The sequence below is a fragment of the Ranitomeya variabilis genome, chromosome 1, assembly GCF_051348905.1.
Source record: "Ranitomeya variabilis isolate aRanVar5 chromosome 1, aRanVar5.hap1, whole genome shotgun sequence".
Classification (NCBI taxonomy): domain Eukaryota; kingdom Metazoa; phylum Chordata; class Amphibia; order Anura; family Dendrobatidae; genus Ranitomeya; species Ranitomeya variabilis.
In genome coordinates, this window is record NC_135232.1 from 468049776 (window position 1) to 468065863 (window position 16088).

The following is a 16088-nucleotide window of genomic DNA, read 5'->3' on the forward strand; positions in this document are numbered from 1 at the left end:
TCTGCTCCAAATTACCATTTTAAAAAATGCAATAGGCTTTTCCGGCCTACTAAAGGTGTCTGTCTGTGTGCCCCTGCCTGGTGTTGTCCTCAACTGAATAAAGCTGAGCTTCAATCTTCTGCTCCAAATTACCATTTTAAAAAATGCAATAGGCTTTTCCGGCCTACTAAAGGTGTCTGTCTGTGTGCCCCTGCCTGGTGTTGTCCTCAACTGAATAAAGCTGAGCTTCAACCTTCCGGCTCTCATTAAGTGGTTTTTAAAAAACAAAATGGTGGTTAAGGCCTACTAACGGCTTCTGCCCCTCCCTGGTGTTGCCCTCAACTAAATAAAGCTGAGCTTCAACCTTCTGCTCCAAATTACCATTTTAAAAAATGCAATAGGCTTTTCCGGCCTACTAAAGGTGTCTGTCTGTGTGCCCCTGCCTGGTGTTGTCCTCAACTGAATAAAGCTGAGCTTCAACCTTCCGGCTCTCATTAAGTGGTTTTTAAAAAACAAAATGGTGGTTAGGGCCTACTAACGGCTTCTGCCCCTCCCTGGTGTTGCCCTCAACTAAATAAAGCTGAGCTTCAACCTTCTGCTCCAAATTACCATTTTAAAAAATGCAATAGGCTTTTCCGGCCTACTAAAGGTGTCTGTCTGTGTGCCCCTGCCTGGTGTTGTCCTCAACTGAATAAAGCTGAGCTTCAACCTTCCGGCTCTCATTAAGTGGTTTTTAAAAAACAAAATGGTGGTTAGGGCCTACTAACGGCTTCTGCCCCTCCCTGGTGTTGCCCTCAACTAAATAAAGCTGAGCTTCAACCTTCTGCTCCAAATTACCATTTTAAAAAATGCAATAGGCTTTTCCGGCCTACTAAAGGTGTCTGTCTGTGTGCCCCTGCCTGGTGTTGTCCTCAACTGAATAAAGCTGAGCTTCAACCTTCCGGCTCTCATTAAGTGGTTTTTAAAAAACAAAATGGTGGTTAGGGCCTACTAACGGCTTCTGCCCCTCCCTGGTGTTGCCCTCAACTAAATAAAGCTGAGCTTCAACCTTCTGCTCCAAATTACCATTTTAAAAAATGCAATAGGCTTTTCCGGCCTACTAAAGGTGTCTGTCTGTGTGCCCCTGCCTGGTGTTGTCCTCAACTGAATAAAGCTGAGCTTCAACCTTCCGGCTCTCATTAAGTGGTTTTTAAAAAACAAAATGGTGGTTAGGGCCTACTAACGGCTTCTGCCCCTCCCTGGTGTTGCCCTCAACTAAATAAAGCTGAGCTGCAACCTTCTGCTCCAAATTACCATTTTAAAAAATGCAATAGGCTTTTCCGGCCTACTAAAGGTGTCTGTCTGTGTGCCCCTGCCTGGTGTTGTCCTCAACTAAATAAAGCTGAGCTTCAACCTTCTGCTCCAAATTACCATTTTAAAAAATGCAATAGGCTTTTCCGGCCTACTAAAGGTGTCTGCCCCTCCCTGGTGTTGTCCTCAACTGAACAAAGCTGAGCTTCCACATTCTGGCTTTCGCCCTATACTATCAGATATTAAACTGCATTTGGCCTACTAGTGTGGTTAGGCCCTTGAAACAGTGTCTGCTGCTCTTGGGTTTGCTACTCCACTGAACAAAGCAATGCCGCCTGTTTAGTCCTGTTACCAATTTTGAACTGCATTTAGCCTACTTTATTCTTTGGCCCTATATCTGTTTCCTCCTCATCCTGCCCATTGCCCAGCCACTGCTAAATGAGTCTGCTGGTACATTTACCTAGACCACTACATTCCCCTTGTACTCTACACAGCCAGAATCTGACCCTGCTGAAAGTAAGGTTCCCCTTCCCGCATGTTATACCACCTTACACAGGGACAAAGAGGAAGGTGCAGATGAAAGTGCAGGTTCCTTCATCAGGTGGGGGGGCATACTCGTTGGCGACGTCACTGGCACAGGGCCCCTCAGAGTACGCAAAAGTGTCGCTGCTGGTGGGAGGCGCCCCCGCCATGCAAACACACCGCCGTACTTTGAGGGGCCCTGTGCCAGTGCCAATGCGAACGAGTGGGCCCCCCCCTGCTTGCTCAGGATCACAGCACTTGCAACGTTTAAATACTTACCTTTCCCTGCAACACCGCCGTGACGTAGTCCGCATTTCCTGGGCCCACGAAAAACTTGAGCCAGCCCTACTCCCCCCACAACTTTCCCCCAATTCCCTATGCCCAACTATTATTATACAGTTAATTAAGATTGGCAAGCTTCAGAAACAAGAATGGATGTTTTTGGCATTAAAATGGGCACTGTAGGTGTTTTCCTGGCCTCCACTCACTGCCGACTATGCTTCCCCATTGACTTGCATTGGGTTTCGTGTTTCGGTCGATCCCCGACTTTTAGCGATAATCGGCCGACTGCACTCGACTCGACTCTGGACAAAATCGGGTTTCCCAAAACCCTACTCGATCTTAAAAAAATGAAAGTCGCTCAACCCTAATAGGCATGTCATGCCCTTCTAAAATCAAGGCTGGAGTAAAAATCTAAAATCACCCTACCAAACCCAGACGTCGTGACAAAAAAATTTAAAAATTAAATATCTTTAGATAGAATGGCGGCGGGTCCATTGAGAACACGTTCCTTAGAAGACGAAGTGGTATCCCCATTGGGAGTTGTGCCAAAAAAGGAACCCAATACATTCAGACTAATCCACCATTAGTCATATCCAAGGGGAAGGTCAGTAAACGGCAACATCGACGCGGAACCAAGTACAGTACTATCTACTGTACCTCCTTTGATGAGGCAATCATGCGGGTCAAGAAGTTGGGAAGGGGCACCCTAATGGCCAACACAGACATTGAGGGGGTGTTCCGGTTACTATCTGTGCCTCCGAATAGTGTCCTCCCATTGGGCTGCTTCTGTCAAGGAGCATACTACATAGATTGCTGTTTGCCCATGGGGTGCTCCATATCCTGCTCTCTATTTGAGGTGTTTAGTTGCTTCCTCGAATGGGTCATCATGGACATTTCTAAGGGGGCACATATTATCCATTACCTCGACGACTTATGCCTGGGCCCAAAAGACACGCGGTAGTCCACCTGTGAGAAGGAGGGAGATGGAGGGAGAGTGGACACCCCAGAGCCAAGGGGTTAGATTGAGAAAGGAAGAAGGCAGTGTAGCTTGCTTCATGGGTGGGGTACTCTGCTGAGTAGCAGAAATTGCTACTAGGCCCAAAGTATTGCCTTGGCTAGATGCAGTTAAAAATAAGTCATTAGATAAACAGGCGGTGTAGCTTGCTTCATGGGTGGGGTACTCTGTTGAGTAGCACAAAATGCTACTAGGCCCAAAAGGATTTCCTGAGCTAGATGCCGTTAAAAAATAGTACTTAGGTACACAGGCTGTGTAGCTTGCTTCATGGGTGGGGTACTCTGCTGAGTAGCACAAAATTCTGCTAGGCCCAAAAGGATTTCCTGGGCTAGATGCAGTTAAAAATTAGTCATTAGATAAACAGGCGGTGTAGCTTGCTTCATGGGTGGGGTACTCTGCTGAGTAGCACAAAATGCTACCAGGCCCAAAAGGATTTCTGTGCTAGATGCAGTTAAAAAGTAGTACTTAGATAAACAGGCGGTGTAGCTTGCTTCATGGGTGGTGTACTCTGCTGAGTAGCACAAAATGCTACTAGGCCCAAAAGGATTTCCTGGGCTACATGCAGTTAAAAATTAGTCATTAGATAAACAGGAGGTGTAGCTTGCTTCATGGGTGGGGTACTCTGCTGAGTAGCACAAAATTTTACTAGGCCCAAAAGGATTTCCTGGGCTAGATGCCGTTAAAAAATAGTAATTAGGTAAACAGGCGGTGTAGCTTGCATCATGGGTGGGGTACACTTCTTAGTAGCACAAAATGCTACTAGGCCCAAAAGGATTTCCTGGGCTAGATGCAGTTAAAAAGTAATACTGAGATAAACAGGTGGTGTACCTTGCTTCATGGGTGGGCTACTCTGCTGACTAGCAGACACTGAAGCTTTGGAGCAGACCTCTGAATCCCATGCCATAGTATTAGTAAACAACTCTGCAGATGACCCCACCCACCTGGAATTGACGATGGCAAAATCATGTAAAACACAGCAAGGGGACTCCAAAAAGAGTTTCCATTTTTCCAAAAATTCGGCCACAGACACCACTTAAGTGGCATCAATTTCACCAGAGTTTTTTAAAACGGTTGGTGAGGTGATTTTCAAAAATCATCAAGCTTTTAGTCTCCCCAGGATGACACAGGGGTAGAAAAGTCCTTGCGGATCCAGGATTTGTTCATCTTGATGAATGTTAGTCTGTCTACATTGTCACTGGACAGCCGCGTGCGCTTATCTGTCAGCACACCACCAGCAGCGCTGAACACACGTTCAGAGAGAACGCTGGCTGAGGGGCACGACAAGATCTCCATAAGTCTAGCGTCACACTAATTACTCATTGTCTTTGTTAATTTTTTTTTAAAATACTTTGTCACTAGTTTTCATCCAAATTGTGGAACATAAGAATAGAATTGTAGATTTTTAGTGCGGGTCCTAATTTGAGTCCCAAGATCTTCACAAAATCTTTTTGTGTAAGCAGGAGGAAGGCTCAGGCCATTTTTCAAGATTTGAAGCCCAAAATGAGCAAGGGTCCAGTTCCACAGTCATGGCATCGATGTTAACTTGGAGATACTCCTGTACCATCCTCTCTAGGCGTTGGTTATACATCAGACTTCTTGTCTCCTGTGGCCTTGCAAAGGATGGTCTAAAAAAATCTTGAAATGATTGGAAAAATTGCTGTTGCCACCAGATGCAATGTTACTGTTACGGTTTGAGTGATGACTCGATAGTCCCACGGTTGGCAAGTTAGAACTCAGAGATTCACTAAGTGCACCACTGGTGTTTTGTGGAAAAGCAGACGTAAGATTCTGTAACAGTCTCTGCTGATACTCCTGCATGCGTGAATCCCTTTCTATGGCAGGAATTATTTTGGCAAATTTACTTTTGTACAAGGGAATCTAAGAGTGCGGCAACCCAGTAGTCAGCATTACTTCGGATTCTGACAATCCGACGGTCATGTTGCAGGTAGTGCAGCAAGAAGGCACTCATGTGTCTTGCGCATCCAGGATTACCAAGTCCTTGTTGTCTTGATGGCAGCGAGGTGAGAATCACGCTTCCTTCCTCTGCACTCTCCCCCCAACCTCGCACAACAAAAATTGATGAGTCTTTTCATGCCCAGCGCCAGTTCATCCTCCACTTCTTCCTCGCCTCCTGCACCTTCCTCAACAGTTAGGCTGCTACCATGTGCCCTCGGTAATCCCTCTCCCCCAGCCTCCAATGCCAGCCGCCTTGGTGCTGCCGACCGTCTGGACCTTGGAGATATTATCTCTTCCGCAGATGACTCCTCCTGTTCCTCCTCTTCCTCCTCCTCTTGTTCCACCTGACTCCGAATACTGTTTAAGGTGTGCTCCAGCATGTAAATCATCGGAATAGTCATGCTGATAATTACATCGTCAGCACTAAACATCTTCCTCGCTATTTCAAAACTGTGCAGAAGGGTGCATAGGTCCCTGATCTGAGACCACTCCTGCAGCATGAGTTGCCCAACCTCTGGATCTCGTTGGCCCAGGCCATACGTCATAACGTATTGCACCAGGGCTCGACGGGGCTGCCACAGTTGCTGCAACATGTGCAGAGTTGAATTCCACCGTGTGGGCACAACGCATTTCAGCCGGTTAACTGGCAGACCCAACGACTTCTGTAGAGATGTAAGTCGTTGAGCTGCGGGATGCGAACGGGGAAGTGAGCACACAGCGACCATGCCCTCTGCAGAAGCCCATCTAGTCCAGGATAGTTGGATAAAAATTGCTGGACAACCAGGTTCAAAACGTGAGCCTTACAAGGCACGTGTGTGACATTGCCCGGCGAAGGGCCGCACCCAGGTATGCAGCATTGTGGCACATGGCCTTCCCTGGCTGCAGGTTGAGTGGAGAAAACCATTGATGGAACTCGATCTCCAGAGCTGACCACAACTCCTCAGCTGTGTGTCATGTCAGACGCTGTTCAGACCAGGTCGTTCGACAGACAGCGGTAATTCCGCTTTTGACCACTATTTGCTCATTGGCGTCGGCTAGATTTTATCTAGCTGTTCCGGGGTTAATTTACCTGATCCTCGGATTGGAAGCTGGGCCATGCCCATTGCCTTTAAATAGTTCTCCTGGTCATTGGGCATCGCCGATTATAGCTTCTGTCTTGTGCGTTGTTATCTCGGTCCGGAGTGGAGAGCTGGTTGTTGGAGATTCGTTGCTGGTGGTGTATTTTCCTTAGTCTTATTTACTCCTTCCTATATTTGTATTTATTTTGCCCTGCACATTTATAGTGTATTCCTGAGTGACTGTGGCGTGGTGTATATTTTCCTTTATCCTTGTCTGTGCTAACTGTGGGTATTGGTGTATCACCTCTTCACTGGGAGGTGGGCGGTTGGTTTCAGCCTAGGGTTGAAACAGGAGACAGGGCGAGGTTCGAGGCCTGGACATGCACACCATCAGTGTAAACTCCAGGTAGAGGGTCAGTCAGGATTTCCCTAGTCTGAGGGAAATTGCAGGGGCCCGGGTTATTAGCTCTCGTTCACCTAGTCTCCCCGTGACACTGTGTGACTCACATTTCCCAGATATTTCAATGTAAACACCGCCTGATGCTATTGAGCCCTGGTGACAGCATAGTAAGGAGGTGTGCAGGATTCCTTCTGCACAGTTAGAATGCGGGTGGCATTACCAGACAGGCTTTGGGTGCAGGTGGAGGACCGAGAGGAGGTTGAGGAGGCAGAAGCAGTGGAGGAACTTCTAGATACAGAGGATCGATGAGCAACTCGTGGGGACGGCAAGACTTGGACAGCAGCCCCTCCTCCTGATTTCACCATAGTTACCCAGTGCCCAGTCACCGACATGTAACGCCCCTGTCCATGTCTACTCGTCCAACTGTCTGTGGTGAAATGCACCCTGTCACACTCAGAGTTTCTCATGGATGCGGTGATGTTGTGTGAGACATGCTGGTGTAGGGCAGGCACAGCTTTCTTATATATATATATATATATATATATATATATATATATATATATATATATATATAGACTGTATGTATGTTTTTACGAATATTTGAGGCCATGGATCCATTCTATGTCCATTTTGCAAGCCGGCGAGCTCGCCGTACGGATGCCATACGGATGTCATACGGATGCCATACGGATGACACAAGGATAATTTTTGGAGAAAAAATCGCATCCTCACATTGAATACGGATCACTGTTCAGGAAGTTTTCTGCGTATCTCGGCCATCAAAAACGGACCGTATTTTTATAAGTTGTGTGTGACTCCGGCCTAATAGTGTAGGTCTGCAACTGTTCAGTCCACAACTCCTGAGAAACCAACAGTCCTTTTTAGGGCTAATTCCGGGGTCCCGAGATTATACCCACATCAGTGCAAGGCCAGCAGGCACTGTTTGTGAGTACATATCTCTCACTGCATACCTCCAAAAGCTCCATTACTGTCTGCTGCCACTTATTTAATATATATCTAGCTGCAGTTTTCTGTGGCTTTTTTTTTCTTCACCTGATATCTGCTCCTTTTATTCTAAAGCAATTCATAGCCCCCTTATTTTAACATTTATTTGCTTGCTCATGCTGCCTACTACAGCTTGGGTATTGAAATCTAAGAATGTGCAAATCTACCAATTTTTTTTTGTCCCAGACACCAGATGTGAGTGCACCAAAAATACTTTTTTTTGTGTCATAGCCAACTTGTTGACACAATTTAGTTGTGCCCCAAAAAATAAAGGCCACATTTAGATCAGTCTGTTATCTGAGGCTGACAGCTGGTGTATCTGTGGTGGAAAAATCATAGCTTTGCAGGCATAAGTTGCACAGTTCTGTCTGCTAGCCTTGTTTGTTTGTTTTTTTCAAAAATTCACCCCCAAAAAATATTTTATACAGTCTGTTATGTCAGGCTGAGGCCTGGTGTATCTGTGTATGAAAAATCGTAGCTTCGCAGGCATAAGTTTCATAGTTCTGTCTGCAAGCCTTGTCCCACTTTTTTTTTTTTTATAAATTCTCCTAAAACCCAAAAAAATGTATACAGTCTGTTATGTCAGACTGAGGCCTGTTGTATCTGTGGTGGAAAAATCGTAGCTTTAAAGGCATGCTGATCAGATATAATTTTGCTTCAAATAAATACATTTGTGTTGAGCTTTTGAAATAGTTCAGTAGTCCATTTAAAATGGGCAAGTGGACGTGAAGCTGATGGTGCATGCAGAGAACGAGGCCGTGGCCAAGCTGAAAGTGGTCCACAGCAAAGACCCACATGTTCGCGGTCGATCTTTCTGTCCCAGTTTCTAGAGGACCTCAGCACACCACTATTGAAGCCAGAGCAATGTGAAACGGTTGTTGGTTGGATAGCGGATAATGCTTCCAGTCACTTAGCCACTGTCACCACCACCATGTCTTCCACATGGTCTTGTCTGAGTAGCTGTGATTGTGGATTGGATATTAATCACCCTGATCCTCTTTCCTCCCACCATGCCGAGTGCCTTGAGACAACTGATCCCACACTTGGACATTCCAAAGAGCTGTTCAGTTTTCCCTTTAAAGATTCTGCCCAAACATTTGAACAGCCGTGGTCACATGAAGGCGATGGTGTTAAAGTGTCACAAGAGGTGGACGATGATGAGACACAATTGTCAGAAAGTCAGGAGGAGGAGCAGGGTGCGGATGTGGAAGATGAGGTGGTGGATGACATAGTGACTGACCCAACCTGGCAGGAGGACATGCAGAGTGAGGATAGCAGCACACATGGGGAAGGAGGCATATCACCCCAACAGGCAGGAAGAAGCAGTGTGGTTATTTTACCTATATACAGCACTATTTTGCATTGAAAAAAATAAAAAATACAGGCCACATATTTGGCAATGTGGTATTTCCGTATTTCCGTATTTCCGTATTTCCGTAACAGGCCTCATATATCTACATGCTCCAAGTTTGGGTATTTTAGGCCGGTTTTCCACTGTTTTTTCTGTCTGTTACTCTAGTTATATACAGCACTATTTTGCAGACCCCCCCAAAAATAGAGGCCACATATTTGGCAGTGTGGTATTTCCGTGACAGGCCTCATATACCTGCGTGCTCCAAGTTTGAGCATTTTGAGGTTGAAAGGAGAGCATAAGAGATTAGTAAGACTATTCTCACGTCCTCTTGCCATGTGCCCATTTTTATTTTATCAAGCATTGTGTAGAACACTTTAATTAACTTTTAACAATCTTTTCAACCTTTGCCAAAAAGGACATAAGAAGTACTATGTACGTAAAGAGCAAGCTACAGCAGCAGGCCACAATAAAGGTGGAGCATGTACGGATGTCAAACTGGACTAGCAAAAACATGCACAGTAAAATGACCACAATTTTTTTTAATCTATCTTTAATTCTTCCTTTTTTTTAAAAAAAAATTACAACTCCTCTCCCAAAAATGATGTAATAGCAAATGTTAGTTGGATACTAAAAAGCCTGCACGTGCAACTGCATTGGTGTGGCATATATAACTGTCAATTATAATTTGTTAAACAGATGTGCAAAAAAATTGATTGCGACACGCACACTCTGTAAGTTAGACAGTCATATATATATCTCTATGACTATATCTCTGACTTTTACAGAATTTTATTTTGTATTTTTAAAAACCTATTATTTCCCTCTTCACAAAAAAGGTTGCACAAGTAACTCAAAAACTTAGTAAACACACTGTCTTACACTGATTTCAGATTTTTGTCTATAGAAAGTAATGTACTGTCTTACTTCCGTTTTCTAGTCCATTAAGAATGATAAAAAAAAGTATAATTGTAATTCAAGTGCAGTAGGACAGATACCAGCTACATTATATCACTGATCAATCACACTGAGACTGGCAGAGCTGCTGAAGCCTCACCTATCTCTCTCCCCCTATTATTTTAATCTCTTATTTACAGACTACTACAATCATCTTCTTCACTACAGGTTTTATACAATCCATAAGTTTTTTGAGTATTTGTTCAATGTTTTAGGGCTTTGTCTTGCTATCTTTATTGTTGAGCTGTGAGCGCTATCAAACTCTTGCTAGCACTGCTTAGACTTTTGTTCACGTTATAATTGTACCTCCTAATTAGCTGCACTGTACCATGTGATATGATATGGTGAACCTGGCGCACTTACGCTTCAGGTTCATGTCATCCTTTTGGATGATTTAATCTTCTGCAATGTGTAAAATGGTAGTGAGCACTTTGATAGCAATTTGTGCAAATCAAATTGCAAATTGTTGACATTTCATAAATTTCAACTCAAATTTGAATCACATCAAATCAATTTGATCATCTACAAAATTATTACCTCTAATAGTATCTATACAGTCTTAATCGGTTATCACATAAACCAAACACAACCAGATCAAATCTGCTTGTATGGAGTCTGTTGAAAAAAGCATAAAATATTGGTACTATATAAAATAATGCACTTTACCTATAAATCTTATGATTCTTCGGATTAGGGGGTTCAAATAACAGCATTCTCCAGTCAGAATCATCTTTTCTTGTGTAATCAGGCTTTCTCTCGTAGACTTTATAAAGTAAGTCGCTACTTCACCAATAAATATCTAAAAATGATAAAATCAAATATAAATATATTAGATACAAAATATATTGGATACAAAACGATGTAACTACTGTAATTATTTCATCAAAGACACAAAGCATATAATACAGTAAATGATGGACTCTTTAGTTTTTACTTTATTGCCACAAGAACAAAGAAATGGCAACAATGAACCCATGGAATTCAGAAAAGAAATAAGCAAGTATGTCAGAGAAAGCAGGTTTTCCACAAATTCACTTACAGAAACCAGACAACACTCTTCACTGGACTTCCTTTACCAGAAATCCATTATAACACGATACCCAGAATATTTCCACTAGAGCAGTCTACTCATTAAATGGTTTAACGCTGGAATCACACATGCACTTTATGGTGCAGTTGTGATCCAATTTCTTTTTAGCCAAATACAGAAATGGATTCAAAAAGAAAGAAAATGACTATTCCATCACCTCTCTTGTTTCTTAAAAAAAATCACAACTCATAGAAATGTGTGGTTTTGGCTATATAATGTAAGCGAGGGTGGGGTGGGACGGCAGAAATGGAATGCAATTGCAATCCACTTTGATAAACATTGAATCTGTTAAAGATTCACATTCATTGGGACCGATCCATCAATGTTTTTACAACAGGATTCAGGCATAAAAAGCTTTGAAAAGTTGCATAATTTCAGTGCAACTTGAGACTTTTCTAAAATTATGAGACTGTTGACGTCCTCATGCTATTTTCACGCAGCTCAGATGAGGTTGGTTGAGCTGCGGTGGGATGAACCTCTGCTTTTCAAACTCATGATGAGACACAGCATTCTCTACTCCACAAATCTTACTCTAGCAGGGACTGGAGTAGGTATTGTGGCGAGGTGCACTAGAGAAAGACTTGTGGCGCTGAAAACACAGAGGTGTATGCCACTCGTTCTGTGCTTCTGATTCATGAAGAGGTGTAATTTTTTTATCCAAGATTTTTAAGTCTATAAAACACACAAAAAAAGCAGAGCCATGTTGAATTTCTATTATTTATCCACACTCAATTCATTTCTGTGGAAAGAGACTTGATTATTAACAACATTATTAATCTAATAAATTACTTGGCATGCTGCCTGCTAAAATAGATACAGTGGAGAAAAAAAGTATTTAGTCAGGCACCAATTGTGCAAGTTCTCCCACTTAATAAGATGAGAGAGGCCTGTAATTGACCTCACAGGTAGACCACAACTATGAGAGTCAAAATGAGATAACAAATCCAGAAAATCACCTTGTGTGATTTGGCAAGATTTATTTGGCAAAATATGGTGGATAATAAGTATTTGGTCATCTAAAAACATGCAAGATTTCTGGCTCTCACAGACCTGTAACTTCTTCTTTAAGAGGCTCCTCTGTCCTCCACTCATTACCTGTAGTAATGGCACCTGTTTGAACTTGTTATCAGCATATAAGACACCTGTCCACAACCTCAAACAGTCACACTCCAAACTCCACTATGGTGAAGACCAAAGAGCTGTCGAAGGACACCAGAAACAAAATTGTAGCCCTGCAGCAGGCTGGGAAGACTGAATCTGCAGTAGGCAAGCAGCTTGGTGTGATGAAATCAACTGTGGGAGCAATAAAAAGAAAATGGAAGACATACAAAACTACTGATAATCTCCCTCAATCTGGGGCTCCACGCAAGATCTCACCCCGTGGGGTCAAAATGATCACAAGAACAGTGAGCAAAAATCCCAGAACCACACGGGGACCTAGTGAATAACCTGCATAGAGCTGGGAGCATCATAACAAAGGCTACCATCAGTAACACACTACACCACCAGGGACTCAGATCCTGCAGTGCCAGACGTGTCCACCTGCATAAGCCAGTACATGTCCAGGCCTGTCTGAAGTTTGCTAGAGAGCATTTGGATTATCCAGAAGAGTATTGGGAGAATGTCATATGGTCTGATGAAATCAAAGTAGAACTGTTGGGTAGAAACAAAACTCGTCGTGTTTGGAGGAGACAGAATACTGAGTTGCATCCAAAGAACACCATACCTACTGTGAAGCATGGGGGTGGCAATATCATGTTTTGGGGCTGTTTCTCTGAAAAGGGACCAGGACTACTGATCAGTGTACATGAAAGAATGAATGGGGCCATGTATCATGAGATTTTGAGCGCAAACCTCCTTCCATCAGCAAGGGCATTGAAGATGAAACATGGATGGGTCTTTCAGCATGATAATGATCCTAAGCACACTGCCAGGGCAACGAAGGAGTGGCTTTGTAAGAAGCCTTTGAAGGTCCTGGAGTGGCCTCTCCAGTCTCCAGATCTCAGCCCCATAGAAAACCTTTGAAGGGAGTTGAAAGTCCGTGTTGCCCAGCGACAGGCCCAAAACATCACTGCTCTAGAGGAGATCTGCATGGAGGAATGGGCCAACATACCACCAACAGTGTGTGCCAAACTTGTGAAGACTTACAGAAAATGTTTGACCATTGTCATTGCCAACAAAGGATAAATAACAAAATATTGAGATGAACTTTTGTTAATGACCAAATACTTATTTTCCACCATAATTTGAAAAATAAATCTTGCCAAATCACACAATGTGATTTTCTGGATTTGTTTTCTCATTTTTACTCTCATAGTTGTGGTCTACCTATGATGTCACTTACAGGCCTCTCTCATCTTTTTAAGTTTGAGAACGTGCACAATTGGTGGCTGAATAAATACTTTTTTTTCCCCACTGTATATCTAAAATAATGTATCAGACAAACAGAACAGAGTACATTGGCTATGCTCCCAGTAATTGAGATAATGTGCTTGTTTTCGCCAATTTCTGCAAGCATTGTTACTTTTTTGCATTGAAAAATGGATATTTGGATTTTCGTATTCAAAACTGAACCCTAGTGCAAAAGCTGAAAATACAGGTCTTAGCTGTCGTGGAAGTGCCAAAATCTTACTTTCATTGTTTCTACTTATCACGGGTTCACACTGCATAAAAGGTCCAGACATCGCAGAGACAGATGCAAGGCTACATTTTTGGTTCAGGACCCCCGCAGTCAGTCCCGGAAATGCAGTCCAAATACGGACCTTATTGGAGACTTCCCTTTTGTTTTTCTGGCGGGCCCTTCATACAGACTCAAAAACTAGCCAGACATGAAAGAGCAGGTTTTGTAGTAAACTGCTTCTATGCTCATCCCTACCTGAGACCTGAGCGTACAGGCTGAGCTCAAAAGCATCTTGATAGAAAACATGTACAGAACCATGTGTCAGCATTTACCTAAACTAAAAGGGTTGGTCACTACATTTATATTGATTATTTGATGAGCTATCCTTGGAAAAGGTCATCGATATAAACCGGTGTGGGTCTGACACTCATCACCCCCCCAATCAACCTTTATAACAAGCCGCGGCAGTCGGAACAGTGCACAGTTCCGGAGATCAGAGCTTCATACGCTTGTGGTCACTTTCAGGTCCTGCAGATAAGCACCTGTTCTCTTCTAGAATATGTATACTGGCGCCTAATCACCTGAAAGGGTAGAGTAGATTGCTGCGGGAGCTGCAAGTGGTTGCAACAGGCTCTGTGCCGATCCTGTTAAAGAGAACAACCAAGTAGTAAAGAATAATGAGAACCACTGCGCATCCCAAAAGCAATAAAATGAGCAGAAAAAAACTGGACTTACTGGATAAGGAATTAAATTAATAGGAATAAAAGCCTTGAGTTCCCTTGGAGGTGGAGTGGAACCTGTTTGCGGTATATAACTGAAAAGAATATCATACAATAAATGTGATATAGATACAATAGTGCAGATGCTGTAATAGAGGATATTGAATACACACTTACTTATTATAAAGGGCTTGTATCTGCTATACTGTAAAAGTGTTCTTGTGTTGGTGCTGCTAGTCCTCCTTTCCCCAAGCTTAAAGCATGTTTGCTAAGGAGGAATAGGGTATTACGTATTGCAAAGTATTAACATACACCTTCCACCTATTGTTGGTATAATTTGAGACTACTTACTGCCTGTATGTGGGTTTGGTGGCTGCATCGATGGTGCTGGCTAGCCGTATTGTGGTTTAGCCAGTGCAGATATTCCTAGAGTCAGTGCCTTTCGGTATGGTAGCGCTGGCTAGGTCCGATAATTGGTGGTGCAGGGTGACAGCAGAAGTTTTCTGCAAAAGCGTGTTCTAGCAATCTATCATAACAAAAAAGACCTTATCCTGAAGCATATACCGCTGCCGGTAGCAGAGAGATAAGGTTGTGCGTTCACTCACCAGGTTTTACTGGGGTCAGTGCTTGTAAATATGGGAGCGCTGTTTAGATCCGGCAGTGGTGGTGCAGGGTGATAGCAGGGGTTTCCTGCAGAAGCGCGATCTGGCGGGAGCGCAGGAGCGCGGGAGATCACCAGCGCCTCGCGTGCCCCGGCCGGAAGCAACGCTGAGGACGCGGCGGTGATTGGGGGGCGGAGCTGTGGTGACGTCACACAGAGTAAGGACGGGAGCGTGGTGGAGACAAGCTGCCTACGCGTTTCGAGGGTTAGCTTCCCTCTTCGTCAGGGCTATGTCTCCACCATAGGGGTCCGTCCTTAAATAGTCGCCTGATTGCTGGATGAGCTTCCCTGGAACCCCTGATTGGTAAATCGCACCATAATTAAAATTGATTGGCCGCATTAAGCAATCCCTGATTGTCAATTATCCTTGGATTTTGGGCTGGAATACCGAATGGTACATTATTAATATAAATATGAAGAATGCCGTTGGTCACCGTGAGCTGGAATAGTAAAAGGAACCCTGGGCTCGGTAAAACCTAATCATTAGATACTCTTACAGATATCATTAGATTATTACATAGGTAAAAGAGGGGGAGGGGGAGGGGGGAAAAAGGGGGGACCTTTATTAATTTGTGCTTAGAAGATATATTATGCTTAGAGGAAAATTATGTAAATGTTAAAAATATATATTTTTATTACTATTTCATTAAAAGAGGAGGATAAAATCAAACAAGAAGTCTTAATAAAATACGTATAAATCTGAATATAAATATAACAATAAAAATAAAATTAAATAGTATAGAAGATAAAAAGAGCCAAACATCACATCTGGCCATCCCTGATATTAATTTATTTATTGATTACAGCTTAAGGGGATTAACCAGGTTTGATATGAATAAAAAATATTATTTAGTAGTCCCAGCTATAGTCATATAAATAACTAATACAAATGCTAAAAAATGCTATAAAAATATATATACACACACTTATAATGTATAGCTGGGGACGGTAATGATCTCCAACCACACAATCCACCTGTATATCTACGTTACTCTGCGTGATGGGATTGTGAGGAAAGAAGAGGGGGGGAAAAAAAGGGGGGGGGGTTGGGGGTTGGAGGGGATTTGGTATAGGGAGGGGGGGTTTGGGATTGAAGGAAGTTATTTCAAAAGGCGTATAGTTCGATTTCCTGGTTTAGGCCAGTCGGAGCCAGACTATCTAAGGTGAATATCCACCTGGACTC

General features: G+C 43.3%; 1 protein-coding gene across 2 annotated transcripts in view; it reads right to left on the reverse strand.

Annotated features, from left to right (window-relative positions):
• The window catches only part of PLPPR1 (phospholipid phosphatase related 1), a 287389-nt gene that overhangs the window by 70491 nt on the left and 200810 nt on the right, over positions 1-16088 (reverse strand). For both annotated transcript variants that reach the window (XM_077250553.1, XM_077250544.1), the window contains exon 4: positions 10482-10614. In XM_077250553.1, coding sequence (XP_077106668.1) covers positions 10482-10614 — 133 coding nt within the window. The remainder of the gene's footprint in view (positions 1-10481; positions 10615-16088) is intronic.